This window comes from Epinephelus lanceolatus, chromosome 10 (genome assembly GCF_041903045.1).
Source record: "Epinephelus lanceolatus isolate andai-2023 chromosome 10, ASM4190304v1, whole genome shotgun sequence".
In the NCBI taxonomy this organism is placed as follows: domain Eukaryota; kingdom Metazoa; phylum Chordata; class Actinopteri; order Perciformes; family Serranidae; genus Epinephelus; species Epinephelus lanceolatus.
In genome coordinates, this window is record NC_135743.1 from 35,968,994 (window position 1) to 35,984,943 (window position 15,950).

The following is a 15,950-nucleotide window of genomic DNA, read 5'->3' on the forward strand; positions in this document are numbered from 1 at the left end:
ACACTTAAGTTTGGTAGCAGTTGAGTATGTAGTCTGAGGTTTATTTGAGGTAAAGATGGGCGGGCAGACTGCATTAGTGCTTTTTATACGGGTTATATCATAACAGGGTTCAGAGTGAAGCATGCTCAAATTTTTCACACACAAATTCAAACCTGCCAGGTAAGTGTGAGCAACTTTACCTGATCAGCTGTGAGAGAAGGTTTACGTAACTACTGAACTACTATTCTGTTTGTCACTTCATATTAAGGGAATTCACTTTACCTCAGATCCACACAACACATGCACCAAGTTGTCTGGTCCTCTTTGAGCTCTCTTACCACTAGAGGGCACTAGTGCACTTATTTTGCCATAGAGCATGAACTCTCCAGACTGTTGAAACATTAGATTTTCTCCTTGTTTATTGACAACCGGTCACACCTACACCAACATATTCAACTGAAAAACACAACACATATGTTACACTGGAAGGCATTTGGCACAGTGGCCTCCTGGACCCCTTTTTAATTGAAATTTATTGCTAGTAGGGCATTTGATATTGCGCTGTGATCCTGAGGTGTTTCAGTGCATTGAGAGTCATTTTTTCCTCATCAGTTACTCCTGACAACCCTGCTGGAAATACTGTTAACTCAAGAGATATTTAGGATATTGACAGAGATTTGCCTTTTTTAAAATAAATAAAATCTAAGACCAATATGGCCACCAATACTGCCGCTCAGCTGGCACTGGTTTGAGTTGATGCTTACCATTTATTTCTATAAATAGAGATATTGTTGAAGTACCCAGGAGGAAGAATGCACACACACACACACACACACACACAAATCCACCAATATTACAGTCCAAACAGATGGAGCTGGTCCTATGAATCGTCTGTTTGGCCAGCTCTGTTGCACATGAGTTTGGCTGCCAGCGATCCGTATGTCAGAGTCTTTGCCTCAGGCTGAACTTTGTCTGTGTGCCTTCTCCCTGTGAACACGGACAGCAGAGCTCATTAGATGGACCCTGCTGCCAGGGCTGCAGACATCAGCAGTCAGATAAATTCAGGGTCACTGCCAGCAGATTCATGTGGTCACTGCTGGCTAATCAATACACCATACTCAATACAAATAGGTCAGCATGCAACGTGCTGTATGGTGATGAGAGCTGATTAAAGGTTGATGAAAAACTTACCAGGGATCTTATCCATTGCGATAAAATTGCGATCCTGTTGCTTTATTTTTGGCCTGTTTCGGGCTATCAGGAAAACTCCAAGGAAAGACAGAAGACAACTGGAAAAGAGTAACATCGTGATACCATCTCACAGTAAATACCATATTTTAATAAGCTGTAAATACTGGTGTGTTGTTGAATACTTACCCAAAAAGGAACATAAAAATGTTAAGTAAAGCCAAGCCTTCAAATTCCTGGTAAAATACGATCCCTGCAAAATGAAAAAGCACATTAAAATGCATTTCACATCTCATAGAGTACTAGAATAGATCATCTAAAGTGCTTTGTTTGTGAAACATAGCCCTGCAAATCCTGAGTACACATTATGCTGGGATGATGAGAGGAAAGCGTTTAGTTATTAACTGAAGAGTGTCGTTCTTGCTGATGAGTAGCAACACAGAAAATGTTCAGGTTCACTAATAAACCCTCAGAATAACCCAAAAGACACAATTTACTCCCCTGAACAGTGTACCTTCACTTTTCATGTGCTTACTTTACTGTCCAAAAGTCTGCTGCTGTAAACACCTCCGGGTTGAGACCAAAACAATAATATTCTTCAATTTGGAACTAAACTAATCTTACAGGAGGAGTCCACCCCCAAATGTTCTTATGCTGCCAGATATAATACATCAGTAATTTGTTGTTCAGTGCACTCAATTGTGGGTTATATGTGTAGGTGGAGAGAGCAGTAGTAATACCAAGAGCAATATTAGAGCTGGATATTCTCAGAAAAGGTGAGAGTAACTCAAATCACCACATGCCCTGTGGCTCTCCCTCATTGATCTATGACGGATGTTGCCCTGTATGATTATAGGACATCAGTGCAAAATGGTGGAAAGAAGCTGTTGGTCTTTTGTCTAAGAGAGAGACACCAATAGCTGATGTTTACTGTTGATGTTTTGGACTGCTGGAACATTTTCTGCTATTACACTTCACTGAACCGCACTGGAAATAGCCAGAAATGACGTCATGTTGGGCAGTTTATCCACTAGAAGAATAACAGACAACATAATGGATTTAGTAATGTCAGGTCCATTGTCAAAAATGTTTTAAATCATATTAAAGTGTTTTGAGGGTAGATTTTTCCATCAAGACAAAAATGCTTTTGAAAAACATTTTCTTGATTCTTCTCAGATTGAACAAAGAACACTATTACTGACAGGATAATAAAGACCTGACCTGACTGAATACACATGCTATAAATACTGTGGGGCTTTTGCTGAACAAGGACTCCTAAGTGGTTCACATATACAGGAGTGAATCATCATCTTGACTGTGTATTATATTCCACTGTGTTGTGTCATGAATCAATTTCAGCTACTGCAGTTTTGGAGCACATCTTCATCACAAAGTGCTGAGTTTGAGTTGGCATGAAATATTATCCTCCATACTTATCTTTAAGGATATGGCTGCTGTTTCTTAAAGCCAACAAATACTAAAAAAGACCAAAACTAAAAATCCGCAAGTCTGGCAATACTTTCAGACCTCCCTACCCTGCGTGTGGCACACAGCCCACTACTGAAGAAGTCAGTCTTTATTCTATGGGTCCATAATTTAAGAGTAAGTTCCTTAAAATTTAAATTTCATATTCCTGGAAAGAATTTGGTAGAAATTACAGGGAATATAAGAATGCCCTTGAAAGAAAAGTTTGTTTTAACCCTACTGAATTTTAATTCATTATTCTTTTATTTGGCCTACTGGAAACTGTATTCTACATATATGTTGAATTGTATACTTGCCTGTAGCTCAATTTAGCATGTTTAGGTGATGCTAGCAATTAATTGGAATTATAATTATCCCAGAAAAACAACAACTTGTAGAAAATTAATCTGAAATTACCAACTCAAAACTGATTTTATTTTTAATACTTGCTAGCTGAGTGGCTCTAGGAATGGTAATGTCAGCCTGTTTGACCAAATACCTGCAAAACTAATGACATTCCTCCAGCTGTACTTTGTGTTTTGCATTTTACCTGCAAACATCAACATGTTAGCATAGTTACTGTGAAGGTGTTAGTATGCTGACGTTAGCATTTAGCTCAAAGCACCACTGTGCCTGATGCAGTAAAGGCTGCAAACACGTTCATAGATCAGTAATACTCAGCTTAGGGCCCACAATAGGGTGCCGGGTGGTCTGTCAATCATTTTCTTATTTACAGTGAAAATAAACTGATTGACTCTAGGAATATTTTTTGTACTTTAAATAAGGTGCCAAAGTGAAAAAAAAAAAAAAAACCAACCCTGACAGAGGTCCATGCTAAGCAGGCCCTCAGAAAGTGAGCCAGACTTTGAAGTGGATTACAACTCCCAGGTCCATCACGTGATGCCACTGGGCCCAAAAAGTCTTTTCTTCCCATAGACTTACATTGGGAATGAGACCTCTGTAAATCCATAGATTCATTTATTTGAGCATCACAGTCCCTGCGAAATGACTCGTTCCCCTATCAGGATTTTATCAAGTTGGCTATTGTGAAGTCTACAAGAGCTGCAAAAATAAATAATTTTAACGACATTCAAGTTAGCTGAGCACTACACTGGAAGTAGCCAGCTTGGCCGACTGAAGTCTCCAGTGTGCTTGCTGTATGGGCCCAATAATGCGGAAGCAGCGCCAATTATCCAGATAATTTCATACTGCGGAAATGAAACTTTTTTGCCGTCATGCACCATTGAGCAACTTTCATAGGAAAGAACTAGGCGCCGCCACCAATGCTGTATCCAGGTCTCTTAATACACCCATGAGGCAAAGCCCTGCATGTCTTCAAATCCTAGAAAGGCCAACCCCTGTGGCCTTCTGTCATTTTGAAAAAGTGGGCCCCGAGCAAACCAAGTAGTGTTCCTGTTGTAGACCCTTAGTCTTGTTAAATCAGGCTCAGCAATTTCCTAAAACAACTGGGCACTGTAATTTTTAGCAAACTCCAGCTACTCAACATGAATCAATGCAATTGTTGGAGACAATTTTCAGCTGCAGATGACACCAGGACAATCTATGTGGGACTGACTCACAGTAACTACAGTGGCTACAAAAAATGTCACCAGTTTGGAAACGATAATACCAGTGTTGGAGCAGTTCATTGTTGGTTCTGGTCTTTTCACAGGATTTGTGGACAGTAAGAAACTTGTCTTATCACAAACAGAATGACAGAAGGCAGTGAGTGAAACTTACCCCACAGAGAGTGACAGCTTTATGGATTACATACCTGCAACAATTGCACTTGCAGTGAAAAACACAAAGTTGATGGGAACCACTTCTGTAGCATCAAACATTTTCATTGCCTGATTTAGAAATCTGTAGAGAGAACAGAGAGGATTTGAGAGGTGCAGTGAACGTAATGTCCTTGCTGACAGAGACACTATGTGGCAGCCTATTCATCCATCATAATACTGGAGGTGTGCTGCAGATACAATGTCACCATGTCTAATATATTATTTTCCTCAGTTTGTTCGGGAACTGAAAAATCAAAATTGCACCCAGCCTGTGACAAACATGAGGGATTCGAGCAATAAAAAAAGCTGAAAGAGGAGAAAATGTAAGGTACACAGAAGAAGAGAGGGAGAAAACCATGACTAACTTAATCTGGAAGGCACAAGAGGCGACCATGACGACGAGCATGACGTAGAAGATGGGGTAGATGAGCTGCAGCTGGCCTTTTATTGACTCTGTGATCATGCCCGACACAGCTTTGACTGAGATGACTGTCAGAGAGGCTGCGGCAACAAAAACCAACAGATCACTTCAGCATTTAGTTGATACAGACAAAAGTCTTCCTCACTGTAGGGGTGGCAGTGGTTTGTAGTGAGATTTAGTGAATTATTTTCTTCCATCATGCCCCACTCAACTGAAATGATAACAGAGCACGGATCCATTTTTTGGTAGCCAGGCAACAAAGCAACCTCTGACTACCTAAATGCTTTAATCCATAACCTCTACCCTCAATCAGACAGCTTTCATTTTTTCATACCGAGCAGGGCCACCAGAAGCATCACAATGATGATGTGCTTCACCTTCTTCCTCTTGTACACATAGAGCAGGATGCAAAAGACGATGACCTCTATGAACTGTTGAGAGAGCGTGAGAGACGGGGGGAGCACACAAATCATTAATACAGATTCAATTTCCTCAAACTTTGCACAGAAAATGAAAATCTGAATTGGACTCGAATTGTACTTTTGGCCATCTTATCTATGTAACAAAGTGCTGTGTGCAGGCAGTGAGCGGTGCGCTTTAATTGAAACAAATGACCGTGGCAGAAAAATGAAATGAATTGCTGGTCCTTAATGAGGACCCAGGGCAATAGCATTCAGCTGTTCAAGGACCTCTGATATAACACCACACAGCTTTAATGGATGGAGAATAAGAAGGGACTGCAAAAGTAAAATTGAGGGAAAGAAGCTGACCTTTAAATGTCTCTTAAAACATTGTGTCTCTATGAATATGTTAAATAGAGGTCTTATTTCAAGATTTCATTAGTCTTTTTGGAAATGGATTAGAAAGACCTGGGTCATTTGCATACACATACCATTTAACACTACACACACTGTGAATGACACCAACGTGGTTTAATAGTCGGAATCCTTCCAGATTAAATAAATTGACAATAGTATGACCTCTGGAAATAATGAGAAGACAGCGATAGATATTTCATTTGCCTCTGATTAATCACCACCTACAGTTCACCACATACTATTGGAGGTTGTTCCTCCACAGGCTGATGAGTATTCACAATGCATTGCCAGAAATGGAAAACAGCGTACTCTTTTCCACACCATCAATCACTGCAGCCAGAGGCAGCAAGACTATCTCAATTTAAAAACATCTGTTTGTCCGTGTGTGTTTTTTCTAATATCTGCCTGAACATTTCTCTTTTGTTTTTCATCCAATAGTTGCTTTTTTGTTTCTGAGTGTGTAAACATCCATTCAGCAAGGAGGATTACATTCAACAGTGGGATGTGGAATATGGTTGAGAGAAATGCTGTGCCCTGAATAAGGATGGCACTGCTACCCAGGGCACACATTCACTGTTTATACTATTGGCTAGCACCCCTGATGAGCTGCTAGCTGTTATCCTTTTGGATTCATCTCTGCCCAGCTTGATGGATTATGTGCAGATAATCGGTTGTTCCATAAACAGTGAAGGGGATCTAAAGGATTTGGAGGGAGTTTAGGTGTTATTATATACATATATATATATATATACAGTACAGGCCAAAAGTTTGGACACACCTTCTCATTCAATGCGTTTTCTTTATTTTCATGATTATTTACATTGTAGATTCTCACTGAAGGCATCAAAACTATGAATGAACACATGTGGAGTTATGTACTTAACAAAAAAAGGTGAAATAACTGAAAACATGTTTTATATTCTAGTTTCTTCAAAATAGCCACCCTTTGCTCTGATTACTGCTTTGCACACTCTTGGCATTCTCTCCATGAGCTTCAAGAGGTAGTCACCTGAAATGGTTTTCCAACAGTCTTGAAGGAGTTCCCAGAGGTGTTTAGCACTTGTTGGCCCCTTTGCCTTCACTCTGCGGTCCAGCTCACCCCAAACCATCTCCATTGGGTTCAGGTCCGGTGACTGTGGAGGCCAGGTCATCTGCCGCAGCACTCCATCACTCTCCTTCTTGGTCAAATAGCCCTTACACAGCCTGGAGGTGTGTTTGGGGTCATTGTCCTGTTGAAAAATAAATGATGGTCCAACTAAACGCAAACCGGATGGGATGGCATGTCGCTGCAGGATGCTGTGGTAGCCATGCTGGTTCAGTGTGCCTTCAATTTTGAATAAATCCCCAACAGTGTCACCAGCAAAACACCCCCACACCATCACACCTCCTCCTCCATGCTTCACAGTGGGAACCAGGCATGTGGAATCCATCCGTTCACCTTTTCTGCGTCTCACAAAGACACGGCGGTTGGAGCCAAAGATCTCAAATTTGGACTCATCAGACCAAAGCACAGATTTCCACTGGTCTAATGTCCATTCCTTGTGTTTCTTGGCCCAAACAAATCTCTTCTGCTTGTTGCCTCTCCTTAGCAGTGGTTTCCTAGCAGCTATTTGACCATGAAGGCCTGATTCACGCAGTCTCCTCTTAACAGTTGTTCTAGAGATGGGTCTGCTGCTAGAACTCTGTGTGGCATTCATCTGGTCTCTGATCTGAGCTGCTGTTAACTTGCCATTTCTGAGGCTGGTGACTCGGATGAACTTATCCTCAGAAGCGGAGGTGACTCTTGGTCTTCCTTTCCTGGGTCGGTCCTCATGTGTGCCAGTTTCGTTGTAGCGCTTGATGGTTTTTGCGACTCCACTTGGGGACACATTTAAAGTTTTTGCAATTTTCCGGACTGACTGACCTTCATTTCTTAAAGTAATGATGGCCACTTGTTTTTCTTTAGTTAGCTGATTGGTTCTTGCCATAATATGAATTTTAACAGTTGTCCAATAGGGCTGTCGGCTGTGTATTAACCTGACTTCTGCACAACACAACTGATGGTCCCAACCCCATTGATAAAGCAAGAAATTCCACTAATTAACCCTGATAAGGCACACCTGTGAAGTGGAAACCATTTCAGGTGACTACCTCTTGAAGCTCATGGAGAGAATGCCAAGAGTGTGCAAAGCAGTAATCAGAGCAAAGGGTGGCTATTTTGAAGAAACTAGAATATAAAACATGTTTTCAGTTATTTCACCTTTTTTTGTTAAGTACATAACTCCACATGTGTTCATTCATAGTTTTGATGCCTTCAGTGAGAATCTACAATGTAAATAGTCATGAAAATAAAGAAAACGCATTGAATGAGAAGGTGTGTCCAAACTTTTGGCCTGTACTGTATATATATATATATATATATATATAATAACAAACTTCAAACTTCCGAATGCTCATCAATCCCCATCTTTTCCCACTTGACCACTCGCTTTTATCATATTATGATAAGAGGATTCAAGTTCAGACAGCCTGGCAGCTACACTCAGCGTTCTCTCGAAGTGGGATGTCAGCAAAATGCAGAAATGCAAAAACGTAAAAATGCGAATGGCCCTATCTAAACCCAGTGTTTGGTTTGTCCATTCTTGCCTGCTGTAGAAACAACATGATTCTGTTGGAGAGGACCTGCTCATTATGTAGATATGAAAAGCTCATTTTAAGGTAACAAAAACATCCATCCATCCATCCATCCATTTTCTAACCGCTTATCCTCTTGAGGGTCGTGGGGGGGGCTGGAGCCTATCCCAGCTGAGATTGGGCGAGAGGCAGGGTACACCCTGGACAGGTCGCCAGACTATCGCAGGGCTGACACGTAGAGACGGACAACCATTCACACTCACATTCGCACCTATGGGCAATTTAGTGTCACCAATTAACCTAGGTAACAAAAACACTTTTCTTATTTTCAGGTGATTATAAACTGATGAAAACAAACTTATTAACCTGCTTCCAAAAGTGCATGCCCATTCCTGCTGCTCATTTTGTTGTTATGCAGTAACACAGTGCAGCAACAGCACTGAATCAACAAAGGTCTTGAGGTCTTAATTCAAGTCCAATTTAATTGGTCCTGGCAATTAAATTGGACTTGAATCAAGACCTCTGCCAGCCAAGGCCAAAGGTGCTTCTAGGTGTTCCTCAGATGGTCATCCTCCTGACTTCGGTGAGTTCATGAGCTTTAAGTTGTTATGTGGAAACATCATGAACGCTTCAGAGAAGATGTGTTGTGCTTCATTGCTCAAAGCGTTAAACAACAGGTTGTTTACTCTCATTTTTCAGATTATTCTGACACCAAATAAAAGCAGCACATGGCTGTGGAGGTAACTGGGACATCTGCTACTTCCCCATCAAAGAACATCAGATTGTTGGTCACTGACATTTCTGTAACATTACACTGAGCATACAAAGCCTACCTACATACAAGTGGGAGGCTGAATCAATGCATCATTTCATAGTTATTAATGTAACTTATATATAATGACTGGTGATGCATTAAAGAGTTTTGTGGGATCACAATTTAAAGAGCTCAATACATTTACATATTGCAACTCAAAGGAACTGAAACTGTGAAAACAATCGGTCCATCCATCACTAAAATACTGCAATAACAAACCAGTATATAAATATCAGAAATGCAGCAGGCTACAGATCCTCAGTGGTGTTTAAGACTTCCACTAGCAGTTTCCTAAGGAACAGATCAAAGGTGTCACACTTTCTAGCACAAAAGAGTGCTTCTCTTTCCTCCTCACTCCTGAATAACACAAAGAACTGTAACTCTTTAACCTGAAAAGTGGAAAACACAGAGCTCCCTCTCTGCTGCTATCGCAGGAGTCCTGGCATCAGTGGAAAAGCAGCAGGATATGACCCTCTGCTGTCGAAATCTTCCTTTAAAAGACATCTAAGGTGTTTACAGAGACTAGTGTTAACATTTGGAGCTAACATTTACATTTTGTGATGAGTAGGTTTTGAGAAAAACACCTTGTTTCAGCTCTGTACCAAATCTGTCACTATGGTAACAGCTATGTTTATGCCATCCCTGCCTGAGGGGAAATTGGAGTAGGAGAGCACATGGGTGAATGTTAATGCACTGGCAGACCATGAGGTGTGGCCAGTATTTTTTAATACTGAGTGCAAAAACACAATCTTAGTTATAACAGACTCGCTCCCCACTTCACAAAATTCGATTCCATTCATTCACTGAGGTCAGGTTGGTCATCAACTTTACTTCACCTCTTGACAAAGCATTAATAAAAATGCATTACTTTAATGAACCCTTAAGAGTAGTCACCCTCTTGCTCCTCTCCACAGGGAGGTTAAAGGTTGGGATGAGCTAATTGAAAGTGAGACAGGAATTGGTATGCATACAGTAACATGTTTGAGGACATTTCAGTGGTGTGCTCCTTTAAGTATTAAACAGCAACCCACTGACACATACAAACGTTATCTCCAAGGAAACAAGAAAAAGCTCACACATGTAACTGGACTCAGGCAGTGAGAGAGTTTTACAGCGTTACATACAAGGTAAAGCAGGAAGTGCCAGCTGACAGCGTAGTACTGGACCAGATGGGCTGTGATGTGAGTGGAAGTGTGGGGGGCGAAGGTCACCAGGACATACGTTCCTGTTATTGCCAGGGTGCCACCTATAAGAAAGAGAGCAGAGTGGTGAGACTGTAGTGAAAAGGTTTTGTTTCTAACTCAGATGTGAATGCAGAACAAGATGCACATATTTTTTAACTCACCTGTTACAACAGGCACTATTCTCAAATTCTGCAAGTATGGCTTTTCAAAATGAAGGTGATTTATCGGTCCAGTGTGTAGAAATTAGGGAGCATTGGCAGAAATTGAATATAATACAATAAGTATGTTTTTTTAGTGCATAATCACCTGAAAATAATAATCGTTGTGTTTTTATGACCTTAGAATGACCCATTTATATCGACATAGGGAGTGGGTCCTTGTATATGGAGATCACCATGGTAAACTGTCATGTTTCTACAGTAGCCCAGAGTGGACAAACCAAACACTGCCTTTAAATAGAGCCATTCCTGTTTTTGCAATTTCGTGTTGGCCACTGTAGTTAGAAGCATGTTAGAAGTGCTATTACGGCTTTAAATCACTGGGTCTGTTTGTTTTGGTGAGGAAGAGACCTCTGCGGACAATTTGGCTCCTGATAAAAACCTCCTGAACAATGAACACTGAGGAAATTCCAACTGGAAGAAGTTTCAGTGGGTTACAATCTGAATTTCTCACCACTAGATTTCATTAAATCAACTTATATCTTACACACTGTTCCTTTTAACAGTCACTGCAAATTTTAAAGAGTTATTTCATGTTCAAAAGTTTTCCTGCTGTTTACCTGTACATCATGCATACCTCTGGGTTTTTTCATCAAGAACAAAGAAAGAGGGGCTGTTTTGGTCAAAAACTGTGAGCGTGACATTTATTTTGTTATTGGTGATATTGGTATATGCTACATCATGTCAATAGGCATGAGCTTTTTTTCTTATAAACCGTAAAAGGAAATTTACCTACCTATCTTGCCAGCCCCCTTCAGTTCAAAATGCATTGTGCCTCACATGTGCAATCTTTGTTTAGAAATTCTGAGTTAAGAATTAAGACTTACCTTGAAAAGCCAGCTTTGAAGTTACTTACTCTATCAAAGGACTAACCTTCAGAATAAACTCACAGTTTACCTTATTGGAATATTACCATGAGCTGAACATTTCATTTTTAATTTCAATTTTTTGTCATTCATCTTTTACATCATACATCTGTTGTTGGATTGCACAACCCTTTGCAAACTGGGCACTGCTAAAAAACAGTTTGCTCTCAGTGATTTCCCCCTTTATAAATAAAATATTCATACAATTAAATGTTTCCAGTATGTGGCTGATGAAGTCACTCAGCAATTACAAGATGATAGCAAAACTGGCAAAATTGCTGATGATTTATCTAGGAAAGCAACAATATGCAGGGCTGTGTGGTGCTGATATAAATGTCCAATCTAGCAGTTGTAATGACTGTCATTGTGACAACCATCACGACCATGCCACTTAACAGCAGACTCTACAAATTGTTATGACAAACAATAGCTTTTCATAAAACAACATAATGAGACAGGTCTGTTGAACAGATTGTGCCTTTCATTTCCACTGGCAGAAACACACAGCAATTAGACTTTTTAACTAGCGGAAAAAATGTTTGATTTCCATCTCAGGCAAACTCCAGTGTTTTGTCGGTCTCAGGGTTTTTTTTTTTCAAACTGAGATAATCTGTGAAGTCACTTTGATATATCTGAACTCTAAAATGTTACCTCTCAAGCTCAGCAGCAATCTGAGAGGATCCCAACTGAGTGTTTGCTTACCAACAATGTCAGAGGCGCGCACCGTCTCCTTGAGGAAAACCACAGATATGATAGCGCTGGCTGGGAAGTGAAAATATATTCTTGTTAGTTTAACTGGCTATAAAACATGCCACAGTTACTTTTCACGGCTAAAAGAATATAATCTGAACTGGGACACAGTTTTATCTCATACTGTATACTTTTTAAACAGCAATCAGATACATTAAACACAGCCTTGACACCAAATAATTTGAATTGTAGATCGAACCTGCTCTCTGTTGTTTATATTAATAACATCACGATCAATGCTTGGCAATAAAAACATAAATAAAGCCATTTTTTGTGGCCTTGTATTCTAGATTGATTTATTTTTTGAAGCAACAAGTCATTTTAATTGCAAGCAGGGTATGACACAACTAAATGTTGACTTGATAAAAATATCAATTACATCAACAGTATTGCAAACAGACAGGCTATATACATGTATACTAATATGAAATGAGGGGTAATTAGATTTTACTGTGCAGTGTGTGCTGTGAGAATATGACTATAATTTCTCATATATATTGTATGTCCACACATTATAGACAAGCACTCAGTCATACATGTGTACACACAGTAAGACTATACTGTGTAAATGCATGTTAACAGAAACAGATACACACATAATGCTTCACATGTTTATATTGATAAGCCTGATATGATCTGTCAGCTTGCTCAGATAAATGGAACTCATTAGGACTTCATAACGCCAGCATCAAATTACGGCAAGATGCTATTCCATGCCACATTTTTCATGAACTCATTAATCAATATCATTGTCAAAATCTGTGACGGTGAAAAGCAATCAGTTTCACATGAGCTACGCCTCAGATTAGTCTTCTTAATGTTTCCATGGGATATGCAACGAACTGGGGAGATGAATAAACATACAGCATTTGGCTGTCACAGAGACGGATGGCGAGACGGGCAGATATGCATGCAGACACACAGACATGTCGATAAACAGGCAGATACACAGATGGATGGCCACACAGGTGGACTAACTGCCTGAGACAGAAAAGCAAACTACAAGACAATCAGGCAGCAGACAGACTGACAGGGAGGCAAATAGATATGCAAGTGACAGCAGCCTGTCAGTGAGGAGGTCAGTTTACATAACATGCTGTGGCTGCCATGCTGGAGGTCCTCAACACTTGACAACACTTTTGAGTACCTAATTTGACATCCTTTTCTGTCGTGATGTTGTTTTACATTCCACCAATACCTCAGCAGAGCCAGCTGTGGCAGCTGTGTTTGCTGGGAGATTTTGGACACGACTTTAGTGCGTGACTGCCAGCCAGCCAGACGGGCATGCAGGTGATGGCACTCAGACAGAGACAATCTAACTGAACAGAAAAATTGCTGGAAAATACTGGAAAACAGACAGACAGGCAGTTTGAGTTTGTGCACAGGCTCTGCCACCATCATAAGGAGATTAGCTACAGAGCATAAACAGCTCAATATGTCAGAGACACACATCGTGTCACATATGAGATCACTGAAGTGGCGTGGCAAGGCAGACAGGTTCTCAACATGGATGTTAAACACTGACTGTAGAGCACAATTGGAGCTTTATTAGCAAATGCTTCCACCTGAGAGTTGATTTTAGGCAAGCTAATAAACTCAAGCCATGAAAAACTTTACTATAAACAAAAAATGGAATTCACATTGAGTCAAAGGTCCCATACTATGCTAAGTTTCAAGTTCATACTTGTATTTGAGGTTTCTATTAGAACATGTTTACATGCTTTAATGTTTAAAAAGCATGTGATTTTTCTTATACTGACAGCCTGAATATACCTGTAATCATCCGCTGTCTGAAATGCTTTGTTTTAGCACCTGTCTCTTTAAGCCCCCTTCCCAAAAAAGCCCAGTCTGCTCTGATTGGTCAGCATTTCCAGGTCTTCCACATCTGCACTCTCTGCATTTTTGCACCATCATTACACCTGGGAAATGACTGTAATGGCACTGTAGTAACAGTTTCTACCTTTATATAGAATAGTTGTGACATCACAACTTCACTTCTGAATATGGCTATGTGCATTTCTGTGTAGACTGAGCGTTTTGATTAGGGATGCACCGATTTATCTGCTGCACATCAGTATTGCCCAATATTTGCCTTGTTGACTGCTATCAGCCATAAGATGACATTCAGTGATGGCAGTGGCCGAAGTTTTTCCATTGTGTCACATCAGTTTTGCCCAGGCTAAAAAGCAGGGCTTCAAACTATCCGCCAAATTGTTTTTATAAACACAGTATCAGTCTATAATTTCACAATTGGTGCTTCCCAAGTTGTGATACTTTCACAGTATTTATATGACACCTACATCTGCTTTCTAATAAAAAAGACATGGAAATTGGACTTTTTATATTATGGGACCTTTAAAGCACAATTTCACTTTGTATTCTGCGTGGCTGTAACTGTTAACATAGTGATAGAGTGTCTTTCAGAGAAAACGTGTGAAACAACGCATGGATGTGCAAGATGCCGCCGGGACATTACTGCCAAATTGGAAGTTTATAAAGACTCTCGTTGGTATTCTGATGAAACAGTCAGTTGTTAAATATTTCATACTGTGAGCGTGTTCACATTCACATTTAGGACTCCTTCTTTGCCTCTGGGACCAGCTGGATCTAACAAGTAACCATAGCAACTCTGAACAAAGTGAGATTCACACGGCTTGATAAAATGAGAAATGTGGTAACCTCTGGGGTACACAGTTCTGTCACTGCTCTTGTGTGTTTACAGAGGTGTGTGTGTGTGGATCAGATCAGTACTGCCCCTCTACGCGCTCTCTCAGATGTGCAGTAATGGGAACTTCCCTGTGGGAAAACACACCATGTCAAACATTCTTTCACCACACAGATCTGACAGTAACGTATGAAAGCAGTGAAAGTTGAGCTGTCATCTCCCAGAGAAGCTCAAATAAAGGAAATATTGCCACATATTGTACGTTCGCAATGTCACAAATGACAAAAATTGTGACATTATTAAGCTTTCTTGTCCTGTGAAAAAACATTAGGGTTAAGACTGGCTTTAAAAAATTCTTAAACAGACAAATGTTGTATTATAGATGCTATATAGAAGTTTTGAAGTGAAATATTAGACTATAAAATCTGAGGTTCTATTTCTGAACATGAAAGACAAACCAAACTTCCTTGAACTTCTGTGAAATTCCTTAATGACCAGTGCCAAAAACTGTAGTACCTCTAATAGCCACTTAAGGCTGGATCCATAAGCCAAGGCTATTTAAGAGAAGGCTGAGACACGTGGTCAAACATGGGGGGATTGCACATGCGCAGTGTAACTTGAGCTGCAATGCTGGAGGGTGACAATGTGCAGACCAGATGTTAGTGCGCATGTGCAATCCCCCCATGTCTGACCCCGTGTCTCAGCCTTCTCTTGAATAGCCTTACTATAAGCCAGTCAGTCCCCATTGACCCCCATCATAAAATGCTCCACTTTACAGCACAAAGAAAAGATGTTTACAGCCTGGCACAAAAAATGTGCCGACCTCTATAGCTAATTTCCCCTATCACGACAACTGTAGAGGGGAGTGAATTTTTACAGAACTCACCCGTTTACATTTTATTAAGGCTTGAAGTTTACGTATGAATGGGAGTTCACAAACCAATATGTGATGTTATGGTAGCTACATCAATTATCGAATACAGTCTATGATTAAAGCCGTAGAGCTATTTAAATAATTAAAAACTGACTGCTTCACACAGTGATAACAACACATCTTAGTCAATGTTACAGAGCTGCAGGTCTGACATCTGCGAGCAATGCTGATGCAGTGTGTGAATCAGGTTTCTGTTTATTTACACCATGCCGGCCTCCCTCCTCTTTTGCATGTGATGACATGGCATCTGACGGT

General features: G+C 40.3%; 1 protein-coding gene across 1 annotated transcript in view; it reads right to left on the bottom strand.

Annotated features, from left to right (window-relative positions):
• Positions 1–380: 380 nt before the first annotated feature.
• nipal2 (NIPA like domain containing 2) overlaps positions 381–15,950 on the bottom strand; it is a 32,466-nt gene continuing 16,896 nt past the window's right edge. The window contains exons 4-11 of the mRNA XM_033639763.2: positions 12,049–12,108; positions 10,203–10,324; positions 5,168–5,264; positions 4,778–4,913; positions 4,406–4,494; positions 1,357–1,420; positions 1,171–1,268; positions 381–966 (exon numbers count right to left, since the gene is read on the bottom strand). Of these exons, the coding sequence (XP_033495654.1) occupies positions 860–966; positions 1,171–1,268; positions 1,357–1,420; positions 4,406–4,494; positions 4,778–4,913; positions 5,168–5,264; positions 10,203–10,324; positions 12,049–12,108 (773 nt within the window). The 3' untranslated portion in view covers positions 381–859. The remainder of the gene's footprint in view (positions 967–1,170; positions 1,269–1,356; positions 1,421–4,405; positions 4,495–4,777; positions 4,914–5,167; positions 5,265–10,202; positions 10,325–12,048; positions 12,109–15,950) is intronic.